Raw genomic sequence first — 17,289 nt, 5'->3', positions numbered from 1 at the left:
ATTTACTTCTAAGAATATACTGTACCTTCATGTTAAATATGCTTATGCTGCAAGTCCTAACACTAAATCACTGCACACACACACACTTTAAAAACACACTTAAAAACACAATTAATCACAAATAAAACACTTTAAAAACACAAATAATCAAACAAACAAAATCAACTTAACTAGCTTTTTAAAACTGGCATTTCTCATGTAACTGTACTAATCAGGGCCCAGTTTCCCAAAAAGCATCTTAGAATTAAGATCATATTCACTGGCACAGAGAGTATTCACTGTGACGCTCGCTCTACCATTTATGAGTTATTTTGGTGCTTTGGTAAAACCAGTTCTCTCTAAAGCTATACTGTACTATGCCGTATCATGGCCTGAATATGTCTGCAGTCAGGTTACTGACATCAAGTGGAAGCTTGGAGACATCACATCCTGCCTTCTGCTACAGTGATGAAGAAATGAACTGTGTTATGTAATATTTAAATAACATAAATTTAAATAAATCTTACTATATTTACTTTATCCATATTTATAGAGTAGAAAGTGCAAAATTAATGGCAAATAAATTATGATTTTTCTCATGGTTTAAAGCAACCACACTATAAGTTGTATGTTTGTAATTTGTGCATTTGTAAGTTGTAAGAGATTTCAAAGGCAGAAAATTGTCTTCATTGTCCTTATCTCCATGTAATGCTCAGCTAGCAGTAATCTCCTCAAGCCAAGAACAATGCATCTGTTAGTAGACTACCAAAGCTTGAGTTTGGCCTCATATACAGGTTTGCATACAGTGGCATCCAAACGTCCGAGACCACATTGAAAATCTACAACAATTGAAAGAAGAATTATTCAAAATTCTGCACTTTCTGAATGACTATTTACATTTAATCAAATTTGTGACATTAGGGCCCAATCCCATTTCAACACTTGCCCCTACCACTTAGCCCTTAGCCCTCCATTTTGTGAGTTCCCTAGAGGGAAGATTGTCCCCTTAACTGAAGCCCAGCAGCAACGTTGCTGAACTTTACTGCTTCTCTACTGTCACTGCAGACTGGCAGTGTCGCCTATAGAGCACTGCTAGTAGCCTGTTAATGAAGCAATGTTCTTTTTTATTTGAGGGTTGTCCCATTTCGTAGCGACACATTTCAACCACTACCTCTTGCAACTCAGTTCCAAAAGGCATGGTGATGCTCGAAAACAAGGGGTAAAAGTAAAAAATAAGAAATGGGATTGGGCCTAAGTCTGATTTTTTCGGTCTTTTCCTTTCTATTTTCACTCAAACTTTTGTGCTAATAATATAATTTGTAATAAAATATGTTGCCAAATAGAAGCATAGCCTTGGACTTCTGAGACTATCTTTGTATTAGTCCCAATTAAATAACCCAGTTTGAGGTCTTAATGGAATCCAAATCAAAATTTGAAGAAGACCCCAGAAGGACAAATCTTGTTTTCAACACTGGTCCTAATCTTATCGCTTGTACTCTTACACAGTACTGGTCTCGTGCAGGTTATAAAATTTATATGACTGACACTGAGACTGATCTCTTGATTCCACCTCATCATTTCCCTGCATCTCCTTCTCTACACTTCCAGTTTCTGCTTCTGTAGAAGACAAGCTTTTGGGGTACATCTTCTTGTTCAGAATCTTCTCAATAAGAAATTTGATTCTTTCCTTTTCCTGCTGCTGGAAGAATGAAGAGGCCACTTTCCTGCGAAGGCGTCGAGCGTAGACCTCCAGGAAGGCGAGGCAGTAGCTAAGGAGATAGAGCAGGCCCAATGAAACCAACACACTTGGATTCAGCATGCTCGGCTTGGCCTTGCACTGAGCTGCATCAGGACTGATGATGGCACTGTACATTTTGCGTAAGTTCACCATCTTTGTATGATCGAAGCAAGAAAAAAAAGGGCAGTACTGATAATCGACCTATTAAAAAACAAACAGAGAAGAAAGAGATTGATCAATGTTAAGTGGTGCTGATAGAGATCTATAGAAAATGGCATTCTCACAATGATTTAGATCAAATTTAGTGGTTTAGTGGTTCTCATGACAAACCTTGTGACTGTTTATATGAATAGAAAGTTAAAAGCAAACTCAATGTCATCTAGAAACCATTTGAAAATGATAGGACCTACCGTAAAATATGCCTGTATGGTAATATCTGTGGACGGTATGTCCAAAAGCCAACTCTCGCTTGTTGCTACAAGATAAAACACAATGTGGTCAAGCATTATCAGCATGACTGTCATCAACAGATACAGTGTGATCTGCAGAATGGGAACTAAACACCTAATCAGTTCTCTTTTTGTCATTCTGAAACTGGTGGAGTTCACTCCATTCTTCACATCCTTTGCTTCGACTTGGATCCCTCTATCATTCGCAGTTTTTCTGAGCAGTCCGGTGATGTAGACGTTATCGAATCTCACCGAGGTCAGGTACGACTTCAGGTAAATGGTGGAGTCCATGAAAAGATAGACCACAAAAATAGCAGCAAATATTCTGCTTGAGAGCAGTTTCCATTCCTCTAGCTGCTGTTTGGCTTTTGAAAAATCCTCCTCAACATGTTTGCTTAAGTTGTTCAGACTTTCTCTCAGCTCACTCACTTTAATGTCTGTGGAGTGGTTAAAGTTACTGAGCCTCTCCACAAAGTGGAATTCATTGTTTTTAATTGTCTGAACTTTACCAACTATGTCACTCTTTATTTTGTTGCTCAGCGCAGCTGAGCTGAGGAGGCTACGAGCAAGATTCTCTGTTGTGCATTTAACCAGGTGCGTTATTGTAGCTATGTTAGCAGCAATGTTGGGAAGAATGTGAAGAACCACGAGCATCGCACACATGGAAAGGACAAGTTTGCGTCCCTGTCTGGTACCCATTGTTGGAAACATCAGCGTAAATGCACAACGGAAAGGGTGAACGAGGAATGAGAGGATGAACACAGCTGTGCCGTAGATCCCCGCGGAGATGTCTGCGGTGAGTGGGTCGTACAAGAGGAGGTCCATCAGCCAGTGGAACAGCAGTGCAGCAGTACTCACTGAAATAGCAAGGCACATGAGCAGGAGGGTGAAGATTTGTCTGGCACTCCGTGGAGTTGGAACGGAGTAGGAGAACCAGACGAACTCAATGCTGTTCCTCAGTAATCTTCTGCCAGAAACACCAGATAGAGGGCATGAAAGTTAGGAGATAACAGTAATAAATCATCAGCTTACAATTACAAGGTTCTATCTGCGTTCAGTGCAGTTTGGAGACATTGACGATCAAAGATTTCGCTATCAAAATAGCAAAACTTGTATGTAGTACAATCACCTTTTCACCAAATTCACCAAAGTCATTGCCTTGAGATACTTTTGACCTTGCAACATTAAACATTTAGGATATTTGGATATTTTTTTAAATGGGCCAAACCCAGATTGAATATTTTTTCATTCTGAGATCTATCTCTAAGTTAGATCTTTAAGGTTCTGTCCACAAATAAACCCACATTGGTATGTAAACTTCACCAGACTGTTCAAAAAAGATATTTGTAGATATCTGTACAGGTTTCATTAGCCATATCAATATCATGAGCGAGATTAAACCAGGTTAATCTCATAACATGAATCTTTTGAATTAAGCATGCTACATGTATATGAGCACAGCAGTATGATGATAGGATAAATATTCTATGGTAAGTAATTTAAGGGAAACAGCATTATAAAAAACAGTATGAAAAAAAGGCTCCAGTATGTTTTTTTCTAATGTTTTTATGTATGTTAATAAATATATATTTATTGTTGTACGTCAACATTAGAAATATTCTCTCTCTTTTGAGTGTTGTTGTTTATCTCTTTGTGCTGTTTGTGCCTCTGCTTCACTGTCACTGCAACAATTCTCAGTATTTCTAAAATTAAATGTTTAAATAGTACTTTTATGACTTTTTTAGCTAGCTAATTTATCATGCTACTCTAGTAGCTACCTTGCTGTTTTGCAGAGGTAATTTGTTATAACTATAATCTGCATAACAGCATAACAGCAAGGTAGCTACCAGATTAAATTAGCTAGCTAATCAGTCATTGATCCTTGCTTGAACACAGCTTTTAGTCAGTTCTCTGTTTTGAAGAGATGATTGTTTAACTAGCTGGCTACCAAGCTGACCAAGCTACCAAACATAACAAACATTGGCAATTGCTAGCTAAATACACTATATAGACAAAAGTATTGGGACACACCTCCTAATCATTGAGTTCAGGTGCTTCAGCCACACGCATTGCTAACAGTTGGATATAATTAAGCACTTAGCCTTGAAGTCTTGATAGACAAAACACTCGCACCTAGCACGCCGCCAGTGGACTCTGGAGCAGTGGAAACATATTCTGTGGAGTGATGAATCACACTTCTCTATCTGGAAGTCCGTTGACAAGTCTGGGTTTGGTGAATGCCAGGAGAATGTTACCTGCCTGATTGCACTGTGCCAACTGCAAAGTTTGGTGGAGGAAGGATAATGATATGAGGCTGTTTTTCAGGGGTTGGTCTAGACCCCTTAGATCCAGTGAAGGGAAATCTTAACACTGCAACATACCAAGACATTTTGGACAATTCAACACTTCCAACATTGTGGGAACAGTTTGCGGAAGGCCCTTTTCTGTTCCAGCATGACTGTGCCCCAGTGTACAAAAGCTCCTCTGGATGAATGGGAGAAAATGACCTTTTGCTACTGTGATTTCTTATTGAATAATTTAACTAGGCTTCATAGCCAAGCACTGTAAACTGTAAAACATGAATTTTGATTGGTTATCCCACATTCATCAGCTGCACTGATAGGCTGATGCAGATAGAACTTTATGACACTAATTTATTATTATAACATTGGAGGCAAGGAGGCAGCCTTTTATTCAAATCAGAAACTGAGTAGCAGTGGTTTGTACAACAAACAAGTCCATAATGAAACAAAACCTAACAACAAGAAAACAAACAGAGTAACATCCACAATTCAAGACAAGAAGATTGAACCAACACAGAGGTATAAATACACTGAGGGGAAATAAGAAACACCTGAGGCAAATAAGAGGGCGGACCTACAGGCAGGTGGAGCAGATAACAGGGGAGCAGGACCAGGGAGGAGACACAGAACAAAACAACAACAAAAGCACATGGCTACAACAGAGGGGAAGAAACAGACACACTCTGGAACAAAGGGGAAACCGTGACAATTATACCATATATACCATAAAAGATAAGGAAGCTTTTACTTTGAAAAAAAAAACACTCTATGATACTTGCTTTTTCATTTTACCATAACATTAATAAACAGCACTAAATGATTAACTACATGCACATAAAATCTTAAAAAATTTTATTCTAAGCCCACAAACGAAATACCTTGGAATCTACTCTCTCCCAGTGTTAATAGAAGTCAGTTCCTTCCACCATATGTAATCACACAATATCTACCAAACTGGGTAAGATCTAACACCTGTGTGTGAATCAAATATCCAACTTTTTGAATCAGCAAGAATATTCCTGGGAATGGGCCAGTGCTCTCCAGTCCTGATATTAAAGTGTCCTCTTTCTGCTTGCCCAATAGTGACCATTCTGCTGGCTGAATGAAAAAGTTAACTTTTTAACTAATAGAATCAAATAAAATGTTTTCCTCTGTACACTTGGCTCTCTGTGTGTGAAATCTTGGCTCTCTGTGTGTGAAATCCCTGCTGAAAAAAATATTGTAGCAACATATCATTAAAAGTTTCTGTTGGCTCCTGGTGGTATCCCATTATCAGTAATAGTCAGTCATAGTTTGCTACTATGACAGGGCACTAACATTAGTCATCGGCTATCATTTGTTAATCTAAATACTCCTGTCCAATGGCAGGCTGATTTATTTTCTTTCTGTTTTACACCCAATGTTATATATTAATATTTATATATTAGTAAAATCCTGTTCTCTATTCATATTATCATTTTGCTATCTGGTGTCAAACAGAGGAAGGGGGGAGTTCCCTTTTGAGTCTTGGTTCCTCTCAAGGTTTCTTCCTCTTGCACAGTTTTTCCTTGCGAGTGTCACCGTTGGCTTGCTTATTGGTACTTGGATCTGGATTTCCTGTTAAGCTGCTTTGTGAATGCCTGTTGTAAAAAGTGCTATATAAATAAACTTGATTAGACTTTTTCACTTTTTTAGTGTCTCCTAATGGGTTGGTATCACAGTGTTCCCAGATGCATTTTATGATTTCCTAATGGGACCTAAAGGTGTCCTAAAGGAAACTAGTGGGCTCCAATAGTGACTATTAAGCCAATTTCCATTAGAAAGCAAATACATTAGGTTTTAATCCTAATGGTTCTAGTAGTCTTTTTTTTAGCAGGCATGTTGTGAATCTGCATTGGGCTGCTAGCGAGCAATGAGGGGCGAAACGATCCCCCTGCTGTGTGGAAACCATTCACACTTCTCTTGCTTTCTTGATATCAAGAAGTTGTAAACTGCCATAAAAAGTAGCATTTTAACACAATAAAAACATCTTTGTAATTGTTGACTTGTTTGTTTAAACATCTGGTTCACTTTTGGAAAGTCAAACATATTTCTGTCTAAATACATTCCATCAACATTATTGAAAAAAATAAAAAGCTTGGGACCTCCAAAAGCACAAATTTTGCATACATTTTATGGCCACTGTGCAAAGAGGGTACTTAATGCATGCTGTGCTACACCAGTTTTAGAATGGTGAGCTTGCTAATTTGCTGATGGGTTGATTTGGAAAAACACTAAAGTATGCAGTTGAGGGGGACTTGAGGACGAGAATTAGGAATTAGGAGAGTTAGATGCTCTTCCCCACCCAGTTAGAACATCCAAAAGTAAATACTACTGCACTCATGGCTGTTTCTTCACATTTAGGGGCGCTAAGTGGCGTCAAAGCCTCACCCCACACACCCCAGTTATATTCTTTTGCATGCATGAATAGAAAAACAATAAAAACTTTTTTGGAGAAATAATATTAAACACATTTGAAAAAGACATACTCAGGGTCCCTAAGCAACTGTTTATATTGCATGTAGTTAGAAATGACTATACTATATATACTACACTAATCAGTTCACTGCATGTGGCCCTAGAGACATACATTTCTGTCTTAAAAAACAAAATATTCACCATAACATTTTGTCATAAGTACTTTTACTTTGTATTTCCATACTGGTCTTACATGAACACAAACTGACAAGAGCTGGGTTACTTTTTACCAACATTTTGTGTAAAATGTTTTGCTTTTTACATGTGTGAATTTCTAGAAATTTGGTTCCCAATTTGTATCATTTCTGAATTTTCCTCTTGAGATTAGCTAATTTATTTCAGACCATTTTCAAACTGTATTTTAAGCTTATAATCTTAAAAACAAGCTGCCAAAAAGTATTCTTTGGATCAGTGCCATAGAAGAACCACCTTTGCTCTTTTGTTTTAAGAACATCCACATAATGTAAACATTAAACTCCTACATGAGATTTTTCCTAAAACCAGATATCCAAGCCAACAACCATTTGGAAATCTTTATGTTTAAGAGTGTGAACACACATGTACTGACTGATAGCTGCATACTATACAGTAAAAATATCACATATTATTACATTTTGTAAAAGGCATGTAAATTAACCCAGGAAAACCAGCCATTCTTGGCAGATCAGTAGTTATACTTGACTTATCTTGGAAAACAATAATACTGAACTAAATGTCATATGACAAACCTGAATGTGCGCCAGTAATCCCACGGCAACATTTTCCTGTATAGTCTGGAAGGATGGATGGGCGAATGAGTGATGGAACGGATGAATAGATGGACAAATATGTTAAAAAAGCCAGATGGTACGATCTCAGCATCATAAGGAAGTGCCGCTGCCCACAAACAATCTCATGTGAACCGGCACACATAGACACAGTGTCATGTGTCATGCAGTAGCTCAAATCCACATGACAGTTGCTCTGGGCCTTAATGACATATTATACACCTACATGCACATTGTGTCTCATGACACAGCAAGTTATTGAACAGGGTATTCTGTAATTTTTTGTGTGATTACTGGCTCTGTCTGCTGATATTTTACACTAAAACTAACTCCGAGAAACTGAAAAGCCGAGATTGTCTTTAAAACCCCTTTATCAACATCACTGACCTATTTAAAGTGAGAAGAGAAGAAACGTGTCATTACTAAAGTGACTTTTTCATGATGAAGCTACAGTACAGCTTGAATTAACCATGAGCATAAAATGAAAGGGAAGTATGACAAATAAACAGCTGGCTTAAAGCTCTAACTTCTCTAATCAAAAATGGAAGTGTGCTACATGGCAGTTTGTACACAGTCCTTTTATGGTAACATGAGCATAGCTAATGATAAAGAGCTCACACATGTACACCCCCTTTTTTTAAGGGGGTACATGTGACAGTGTTGTGTATCATTAGTTGACTTCTTGTTCCATAAAATAATCTTGTTCCACTACCCACCACAGGTCACACAACCCTGAAAATATAACACTGTGCAGCAGGGGGTCTGTGGGAATTATTTTTTTTATCATTATGACAGAAAAGGATTAAATCTTTTTCAGTTATAAGAAAAGAACACTTTAATTATTTTTACTCAATTAAGTTTCAAATATAGTGTATAAGCATTTTAGAAACTCTCATGTGTTGTGTTTGCTAATGTTCAGAATGGCCAGTTGGCTTCAATTAAGTAGCCAAGTTAGTGCTAAGATTTTACGCTGCTGTTTTTAAACATTATAAGCGAGGGGCCAACTGACATGTCATTCAACACAATTCTGCTCAGCTCCTTTATTAGTTGGGAGCAGGGCTGGTTCATTGGGAGGGATATGGGGATGGGGAGACAGGGCTGGTTCCTTGGTAGGGGAATGGGGATGGGGAGACAGGGCTTGTTCATTGATAGGGGTATGGGGATGGGGAGACAGGGCTGGTTCCTTGGTAGGGGTATGGGGGATGGGAAGACAGGGCTGGTTCACTGGTGGGGTATGGGGATGGGGAGACAGGGCTGGTTTATTGGTAGGGGTATGTGGATGGGGAGACAGGGCTGGTTTATTGGAAGGGGTATGGGGATGGGGAGACAGGGCTGGTTTATTGGTAGGGGTATGGGGAGGGGGGTGGCACGGTGGCGCAGTGGGTAGCGCTGTCGGGTGTGAGTGAGTGTGTGAATGTTTGTGTCTGTCTGTCTGTCTGCCCTGCGATGGACTGGCGACCTGTCCATTCCGCCCAATGACAGCTGGGATAGGCTCCAGCACCCCACCGCGACCCAGAAGGATAAGCGGCTTAGATGATGGATGGATGGATGGATGGATGGATGGATGGATGGATGGATGGATGGTATGGGGAGGGGGAGACAGGCCTGGTGCATTGGTAGGGGTATGGTGAGACAGGGCTTGTTCATTGATAAGGGTATGGGGATGGGGAGACAGGGCTGGTTCATTGGTAGGGGTATGGGGATGGGGAGAAAGGGCTGGTTCATTGGTAGGGGAATGGGGATGGGGAGACAGGGCTTGTTCATTGATAGGGGTATGGGGATGGGGAGACAGGGCTGGTTCATTGGTAGGGGTATGGGGATGGGGAGACAGGGCTTGTTCATTGATAGGGGTATGGGGATGGGGATGGGGAGACAGGGCTGGTTCATTGGTAGGGGTATGGGGATGGGGAGACAGGCCTGGTTTATTAGTAGGGGGATGGGGAGACAGGGCTTGTTCATTGATAGGGGTATGGGGATGGGGATGGGGAGACAGGGCTGGTTCATTGGTAGGGGTATGGGGATGGGGAGACAGGCCTGGTTCATTAGTAGGGGCATGGGGAGACAGGGCTTGTTCATTGATAGGGGTATGGGGATGGGGAGACAGGGCTGGTTCCTTGGTAGGGGTATGGGGGATGGGGAGACAGGGCTGGTTCATTGGTATGGGGAGGGGGAGACAGGGCTTGTTCATTGATAGGGGTATGGGGATGGGGAGACAGGGCTGGTTCATTGGTAGGGGTATGAGAATGGGGAGACAGGGCTGGTTCATTGGTAGGGGTATGGGGATGGGGAGACAGGGCTGGTTTATTGTTAGGGGTATGGGGAGACAGGGCTTGTTCATTGGTAGGGGTATGGGGAGACAGGGCTTGTTCATTGATAGGGGTATGGGGATGGGGAGGCAGGGCTGGTTCATTGGTGCGGTATGGGGATGGGGAGACAGGGCTGGTTTATTGGTAGGGGTATGGGGAGGGGGCGGCACGGTGGCGCAGTGGGTAGCGCTGTCGCCTCACAACAAGAATGGCCTGGGTTCGATTCCCGGCCGGGCGACCAGGGTCATTTCTGTGTGGAGTTTGCATGCTCTCCCCGTGTCTGCATGGGTTTTCTCCGGGTACTCCAGTTTCCTCCCACAGTCCAAAAACATGCAGTCAGGCCAACTGGCCACGCTAAATTGCCCCTAGGTGTGAATGTTTGTGTCTGTCTTTCTGTCTGTCTGCCCTGCGATGGACTGGCGACCTGTCCATTCCGCCCAATGACAGCTGGGATAGGCTCCAGCACCCCACCGCGACCCAGAAGGATAAGCGGTTTAGAAGATGGATGGATGGGGGATGGGGGATGGGGAGACAGGGCTGGTTCATTGGTAGGGGTATGGGGGATGGAGAGACAGGGCTGGTTCATTGATAGGGGTATGGGGAGATAGGGCTGGTTCATTGATAGGGGTATGGGGAGATAGGGCTTGTTCATTGGTAGGGGGATAGGGAGACAGAGCTGGTTCATTGATAGGGGTATGGGGTATGGGGAGACCGGGCTGGTTCATGGGTATGGGGTATGGGGAGACAGGGCTGGTTCATTGGTAGGGGTATGGGGTATGGGGTATGGGGAGACAGGGCTGGTTCATTGATAGGGGTATGGGGAGATAGGGCTTGTTCATTGATAGGGGGATGGGGAGACAGGGCTGGTTTATTGGTAGGGGTATGGGGGATGGAGAGACAGGGCTGGTTCATTGATAGGGGTATGGGGAGATAGGGCTTGTTCATTGATAGGGGGATGGGGAGACAGGGCTGGTTCATTGGTAGGGGTATGGGGATGGGGATGGGGATGGGGAGACAGGGCTGGTTCCTTGGTAGGGGTATGGGGGATGGGGAGACAGAGCTGGTTCATTGATAGGGGTATGGGTATGGGGAGACAGGGCTGGTTCATTGGTAGGGGTATGGGGATGGGGAGACAGGGCTGGTTCCTTGGTAGGGGTATGGAATAAAATATTCCATTAATGATACAATAATATAATAATAATTTAGGGCCCTTGTCAGTCATAGCCCCCCTCTTTTAAAGTGAAGTTAATGATTAGATGGGTAGCACTGTTGCCTCACAGCAAGAATGGCCTGGGTTTGATTCCCGGCCAGGCGACCAGGGTCATTTCTGTGTGGAGTTTGCCTGTTCTCCCCATGTCTGCGTGGGTTTCCTCCGGGTACTCCGGTTTCCTCCCACAGTCCAAAGACATGCAGTCAGGCCAATTGGACGTGCTAAAATTGCCCCTAGGTGTGAGTGTGTGTGATTGTGTATGTCTGTCAGTCTGCCCTGCGATGGACTGGCGACCTGTCCAGGGTGTATCCTGCCTTCCGCCCAATGACAGCTGGGATAGGCTCCAGCACCCCACCGCGACCCAGAAGGATAAGCGGTTTAGATGATGTATGTATGTATGTATGTATTTACTCAAAATCTGCTGTCCCTTATTTTACTGTCAGCACCAAAACACAAAAATTTTAGCCTAGGATTATAGGAGGAGGTTTAGCCACACCCCTGCATTTTAGAGCAGGAAGTGAGACTGGTAGTGGTTCATGGCCACATGCTGAGTCTTAGATCCCATTGTTTTGAAGTAAATGTCTTAAGTCTAAAAATGGTAGTGGAACATTAAGAATTGTCACTATTGAAACATTCTCTTTCTGCAATTGAAACGTTTTTGTGTTTTAATGAAAAATGTGAGTTCAAACTGTTCAAAGCTGTGTTTACAAGTCATGTACTGGCTAGCCTTTTTGAGTTATGCTGAAAATTAGCAAACATTGTCACTAGTGAAACATTTGGTAAGGTTTTGGTATTGTTTTGGTACTGACAAAATGTAAAAAAAAAGCTAAAGCCCTAGTCTGACTTTGAAATAATTCTGTAGAATGATCTATATGGTACCAAAAAGGCCACAGAACCTCGATTTGGTACCATATAGAACAATTTCTGACATGAGCGTGTAGTAAATAAATATATGGAGGACATTAGCATGCATTAGATATCTTTGGAATACACCTGCAGTTGCATTTGCAATTATACTTAAAAATATGTCAAAATGATGTCACTGCCACTGCTGGTATCCTAAAGAGCATTTCAATTAAATTATGAAAGAACTTCATATCCATCATATGGATGGATATATCATATCCATACCAAGTTTCAGTTCGAACTTTTAATTTTAAAGATTGTATTGTTTATGAATTTTGAAAATGGCAACAGGTTTGTGTGGAGCTTCAGTCTAGGTTTGTTGGATCCTGCACTTTATCGAGTTCATGATGAACTGCAGGATAATTTTAGTCCTCATAATCATTTAGGCAAGCAAGATTCAGTGGGAGGATTGCATGCACTGCCTACTGATTAAACCTTTTTAAACAATCTGAAACTTATTATGTTTGATTATTTGATTGTTTTGTGTCAGTGTTAATTGTAGATGATGGTAGGTTTTTAAATTATGACCAAGACATAAATAAGCATGTGTGTTTGAATGTGTGTGTGTGTGTGTGTGTGTGGTGAGAGAGAGAGAGAGAGCATGAGAGACAAAACACAGCTAAACAAAAAAAAAATCATAATACTTTTTATTGAATTCACAGTATAAATGGGCTTTTCTGCATATTTGCACACATTGGTTTTTTTTTTAAATACTGGCCAATAAGTGTTATTTTATTTACCAGTGACAGTTGAATACATTAAAAAGACGTGTAAGGCCACTAGTAGCCACAAAGTCTTTATGAATATTAAAACAATGAGATAAGAAGTAATCGTAACACTGGAGAAGGGCCCAGCTCACAGAGCACAGCAAAACATTATTTGTACTCAATCCCACATCGACCCACTTCTATCATTATTCAATTACGATTTCTACAAATATTTCATTGTTATTAGAACAGACCTATCATTTTATGTAAATATCAACTTCTCCTTTATTACATTGTACCTCTAAATATGCATTTGCTGGTCCTCACAGTGACTTTTGACACTAAAAACAAAATTTGTTTACAATGTTCTTGACATAAATTATCATTTCTGATTTACAAGTTATGAACAAAAAAACACCTATTCATTTCCCTAATATAGCTCATCTTTTAGATTTTATCATTTTACAGCAACAAGAGATATGACATAATTTTCATTTTTAATACATATATATATATAGTTATGACCCGCTACTGGCCTTGGACGCACAGGAGCCATGGCCATGCGGAGCAGTGACATGCAGAGTCTCATGGTAGCACTGGACTTGCAGTAAGAGAGACTAAAATGTGTAAATAAGTAGTTGCTGATTAGTTTAATATGTGTACATGTGTTGTTACATGCTGTTGTGCTGGGCTGTGGGGTAGTTTATGTGGGTTTACTGACTTGTCTATTAACTCCGCCATTTTGGCAGCGCTGAGCGATGGTTCACCGCTGCTGCTGTGTTGAATAAAAGAGCATTTGCTTAAAGTGATATGTTTCCTGCATCTTTTTCTTTGCTGATGCCACACTGGTGTCAGAAGTGGGATAAGGTCTGGAGAAAACTGTGGAGGGGACTGAGCCCAGCTGGAAGACAGCGAAAGAGATGATGGCCGGCCGTGAGGACCTGCTGGAGGGGCAGCATGGCAGCCTGGTGGCACTTATCACGGCCCTCCAGCGACGCTTTGAGTAGGCCCCAATGGCGTGGTTGGTCAAGACTGAGCGTCAGAGCACCAGTGTACACAAGCAGCAGCCTCGCTGGTGTCTATGGTGGGGTGTGCAGCAGAGGAGTTGGAGAGCAGCCAAAGGAGCACAGCTGATGTTGCCGCCACCCCCAGTAGCACAAGGAGTGATGCCACAACCTCAGAGGAGCAATGCTGCGCTGGGGAAGAGGATGCACCATTCAGTCTCTCTGCTCCAGCGCCCCGTGGGAGAGGACATAGCCCCAAGGGAGGACTGGTGTGCGTGCCCTGGCGGTACATGTGTTTACTTGGACAATGGACATTGTGAAACCCCTGCTGCAGAGAGACTGCAAGGGGGGGGCAGCATGCCCCAACATGCCCAGGTACTCTGCTGGTACTATGTGAGTTCGGCTCTTCTGAAAAGGGAGGACTGTTTAGCTAATAAGAGCTAAACAGAGCTGGAAATGTCAGAGTCAGCCCTTAATTTATTTAACTAAATATAAACATAATAAATATAATAAAATGGCCATTAAGCACAAGTAATTACTTTAAAACAATTACAGAGATGCATATTAAATATCAGATTTTTCAGTATTACATGTGTCCATCCTTTGCCTTTACATCTTCCATTGTTTTCTGGAGATTTGCTTGTAGTTTTTAAAAGACATTTGCCACACCTCCAGAGTTCAGTCTTAGAAGCTGTTTGCATTTTCTGTTTTTCCAGGTAATTCCAAACACATTTAGTGATGGTGAGGTCTGGACTCTGGGGTGGTCAGTCCATTATCCTGAGAACACCAGCAGCTTCTTCATTTGATTTGCAATTTTTTTGTCTATTTCTTTTTCTCAGTAACAACTTCTTGACAGCTACACATACTCATAGCGTTGAGTCTTCTCAGAGTGGGAACATCTCTGGATTCTTTTTAATGTTATACTGAATATCTAATCACCTTAAAAATGTTTGTTTGGATTGGAAAATGAATAAATTAAGTGCAGTCTCTGATTTTTGCACAGTATTGTATATCTATTGCATATTTACATATATACTCTATCTGAGCACATATTTGAAATTGTGCGTATCTGTGTTTGTGTGCGTATGTTTATTGTTTTTTAGTGGTCTGCGGTTAGTGATTAATGTAGCATGACCTCTAACATTTCACGTTACATTTCACAATGTCCTCTAAGCTTGGCTCCCTTGCAGTCCAATATTACATTACTCAACTTACTCAATGAAAGCCCTAAATTAAGTGCATTCTGCCAAATATAACAGTCTCGCTTGCAGAAGTAAGAGAAGATCTGTAAAGGAAGTAAAACATGGAACTCAATACAAGATGACTGATAATATGCATTTATAATTTATGATCGCTTGAACTTTACCCACAAAGTCTCAAAGTTCCTGCTTCTGGCACTAGAGGGCACTGTTCTATAGGTTTTGGTGATCAAAGCCAAACAGTTCTATGGCATGCGCAGAAAATATTGATCACTTCAGCTTATAAACTTGGAACAAAAGTGCATTAAAAAGAGAAACCTAGCACCAAACAAGCTTCAGTTCCTGTTCTGTTATTTGCTAGATGTACTGCATGAGTGTGAAGAACCATTTTAACGTTAAAATTGGGTGTTTTTTTCTTTGTTTTACCTTTTATTTCTTTCTTTATACACCATTTACACACTTTTTGTTCCAGTAATCTGTAAGACTGTCCAAACACTGCAGCGGCCGCAGAACAGGGATGGATTACTGGGGCCAGTGGCAGTGATTGCCAGACTGCCAGGGGCCTCGGGGGACCACAAAGACTCAAAAAAAGATAAGGGACAGTCCAAACAAATAGTCCTTTTTAGTGTTGGGTGTTATCCCCTTTTTTAATTACTTTTAGACTGTCTCCAAAAATTACAGCAGTATGCGTGGTACCACCACAGCGCCTGGGGGTGCGGGAGGTGGTAGTGGATTCATTTCTAATACCGTTCATCTAGTGTTATTTCTAGTGTAAAATCGAAAAAAAAGTAGCTTACTTTGCATGGTTACCAAATAAGTGAACAAAGTGCATGATTTTCAAGCCTTCATTCCATAAATGTCAAACCATCTATCAAACAATTGATGAATGTTACATAGCTAACTAGATGAAAGCAACTGGTCAGCGTTAGCACCGCTATCATGCTAACAGCTCTGCCCATCACAGAACATGTTTAGCTGACTAAAAACAATAATTCAAATCTGAGAGACTGAGAAAGTTTAACAACCGTTGAAGGGACTGCAAGGCGAAGTTAAGGTTAATCTTAACATTAGCTTAGCGAGCAGGCTACAGACCCAAACAGTGCCACCCATCACAGTACAGGACTGATTCTGAAAAAAACTGATGCTCTGTCGACACAAATTTAGATGATGAAAATAGAGTAATAGTAAGCAGAAACTGAACCTGTTCAGTGGTGTTTGTGACAAAGCTTAATTAGCGGGTCAAATGTGCCACACCTCAGCTAAGGCTTGGTTGTAGCTAACCAGTGGTCTGAAAATGTCCTGAAATACATAATGTCTGCCAGTTGCAACGACACATAATCCCCACAAATCCCCCAGTGCAGCTCAACACCCTCAAAAATCTCTGAATCTATTTTAGGTACTTTAAATGAGGTAAATTAAATTGAAAATTATATTAAATTAAATTGAACATTGATTTTTTAAAAGCATAGAATTATTTTTTTGTATATAATATTGAAATAGAATAATTACATAGATGAGGGAGGGCTGATTTTCTGGACAGTAATTTTACTAATATTTAGTACTTTTTGATAAATACAAACACAATTCCAAAAACTTTGAGACAGTGGGTAAAATGTAAACAGAAGAATGAGTTTTGTAGTGAGCCTATATTTACAAAAAAATACAAAAAAATGAATAAAGGCCAAAATTAATGTACAAATCACTGCTTTCTGTTTTTATATGCATTTACCATACTGTCCCAACCTTTGTTGAAAGTGGAATTGGGTTTGTATGATTGTAAAAGTCATCAGGTTTATAGTCCTATGTAATGTTTGTAAAAAACCAAACAAACAAACAAACAAACAAAAAAACAATACGAATATAGATATGATTTGAGCATATTATTCTTTTTGGCATAACGCATGGCAATCCATTTTGATAGCCTTGGGTTTTTTCCGCTCTATTATGTATATATTTGCATGTTTGATGTGTGTGTACTGTCTACATAGTAACATTAAATGGTGGAACTGTAGACTCAGGCACTGTAGAGTTAAGGGGTCTGGCCCAGTCCGGGTAGGTGTGTAAAGTGAACATGTGCAGCCCCCACGTGTTCATAGCCAGAGACACACACACAATGCCCAGAATGTTCATCATAAACCCAGTCTTCACCTGTAAAAACAGCAACATGAGAAGATGTTTATCAAAGCTCAAATAGCTTCCCAAGGACTAGCTTTGAGTTCACAAAA

At 40.9% G+C, this 17,289-nt stretch overlaps 2 protein-coding genes across 4 annotated transcripts in view; both read right to left on the bottom strand.

Annotated features, from left to right (window-relative positions):
* Positions 1–722: 722 nt before the first annotated feature.
* On the bottom strand, positions 723–7,819 carry LOC118812911 (osteoclast stimulatory transmembrane protein). Of its 2 annotated transcripts, none has more exons than XM_036578019.1 (3): positions 7,694–7,819; positions 2,128–3,133; positions 723–1,918 (listed from the first exon to the last, which is right to left on the bottom strand). In XM_036578019.1, the coding sequence occupies exons 1-3, from the start codon at positions 7,723–7,725 to the stop codon at positions 1,478–1,480; spliced, it is 1,479 nt and encodes a 492-aa protein (XP_036433912.1). In that variant the 5' UTR covers positions 7,726–7,819; the 3' UTR covers positions 723–1,477. The 2 variants fall into 2 exon arrangements, with proteins under 2 accessions (XP_036433912.1, XP_036433913.1); XM_036578020.1 differs by having other exon boundaries at positions 2,128–3,130.
* A 4,965-nt stretch (positions 7,820–12,784) lies between these two features.
* The window catches only part of slc13a3 (solute carrier family 13 member 3), a 34,468-nt gene continuing 29,963 nt past the window's right edge, over positions 12,785–17,289 (bottom strand). For both annotated transcript variants that reach the window (XM_036578757.1, XM_036578759.1), the window contains exon 13: positions 12,785–17,212. In XM_036578757.1, coding sequence (XP_036434650.1) covers positions 17,045–17,212 — 168 coding nt within the window. In that variant the 3' untranslated portion in view covers positions 12,785–17,044. The remainder of the gene's footprint in view (positions 17,213–17,289) is intronic.

Source organism: Colossoma macropomum, unplaced genomic scaffold, assembly GCF_904425465.1.
Source record: "Colossoma macropomum unplaced genomic scaffold, Colossoma_macropomum, whole genome shotgun sequence".
NCBI classification, from domain to species: Eukaryota; Metazoa; Chordata; class Actinopteri; order Characiformes; family Serrasalmidae; genus Colossoma; species Colossoma macropomum.
This window is presented reverse-complemented; position numbering and strand designations above follow the sequence as displayed.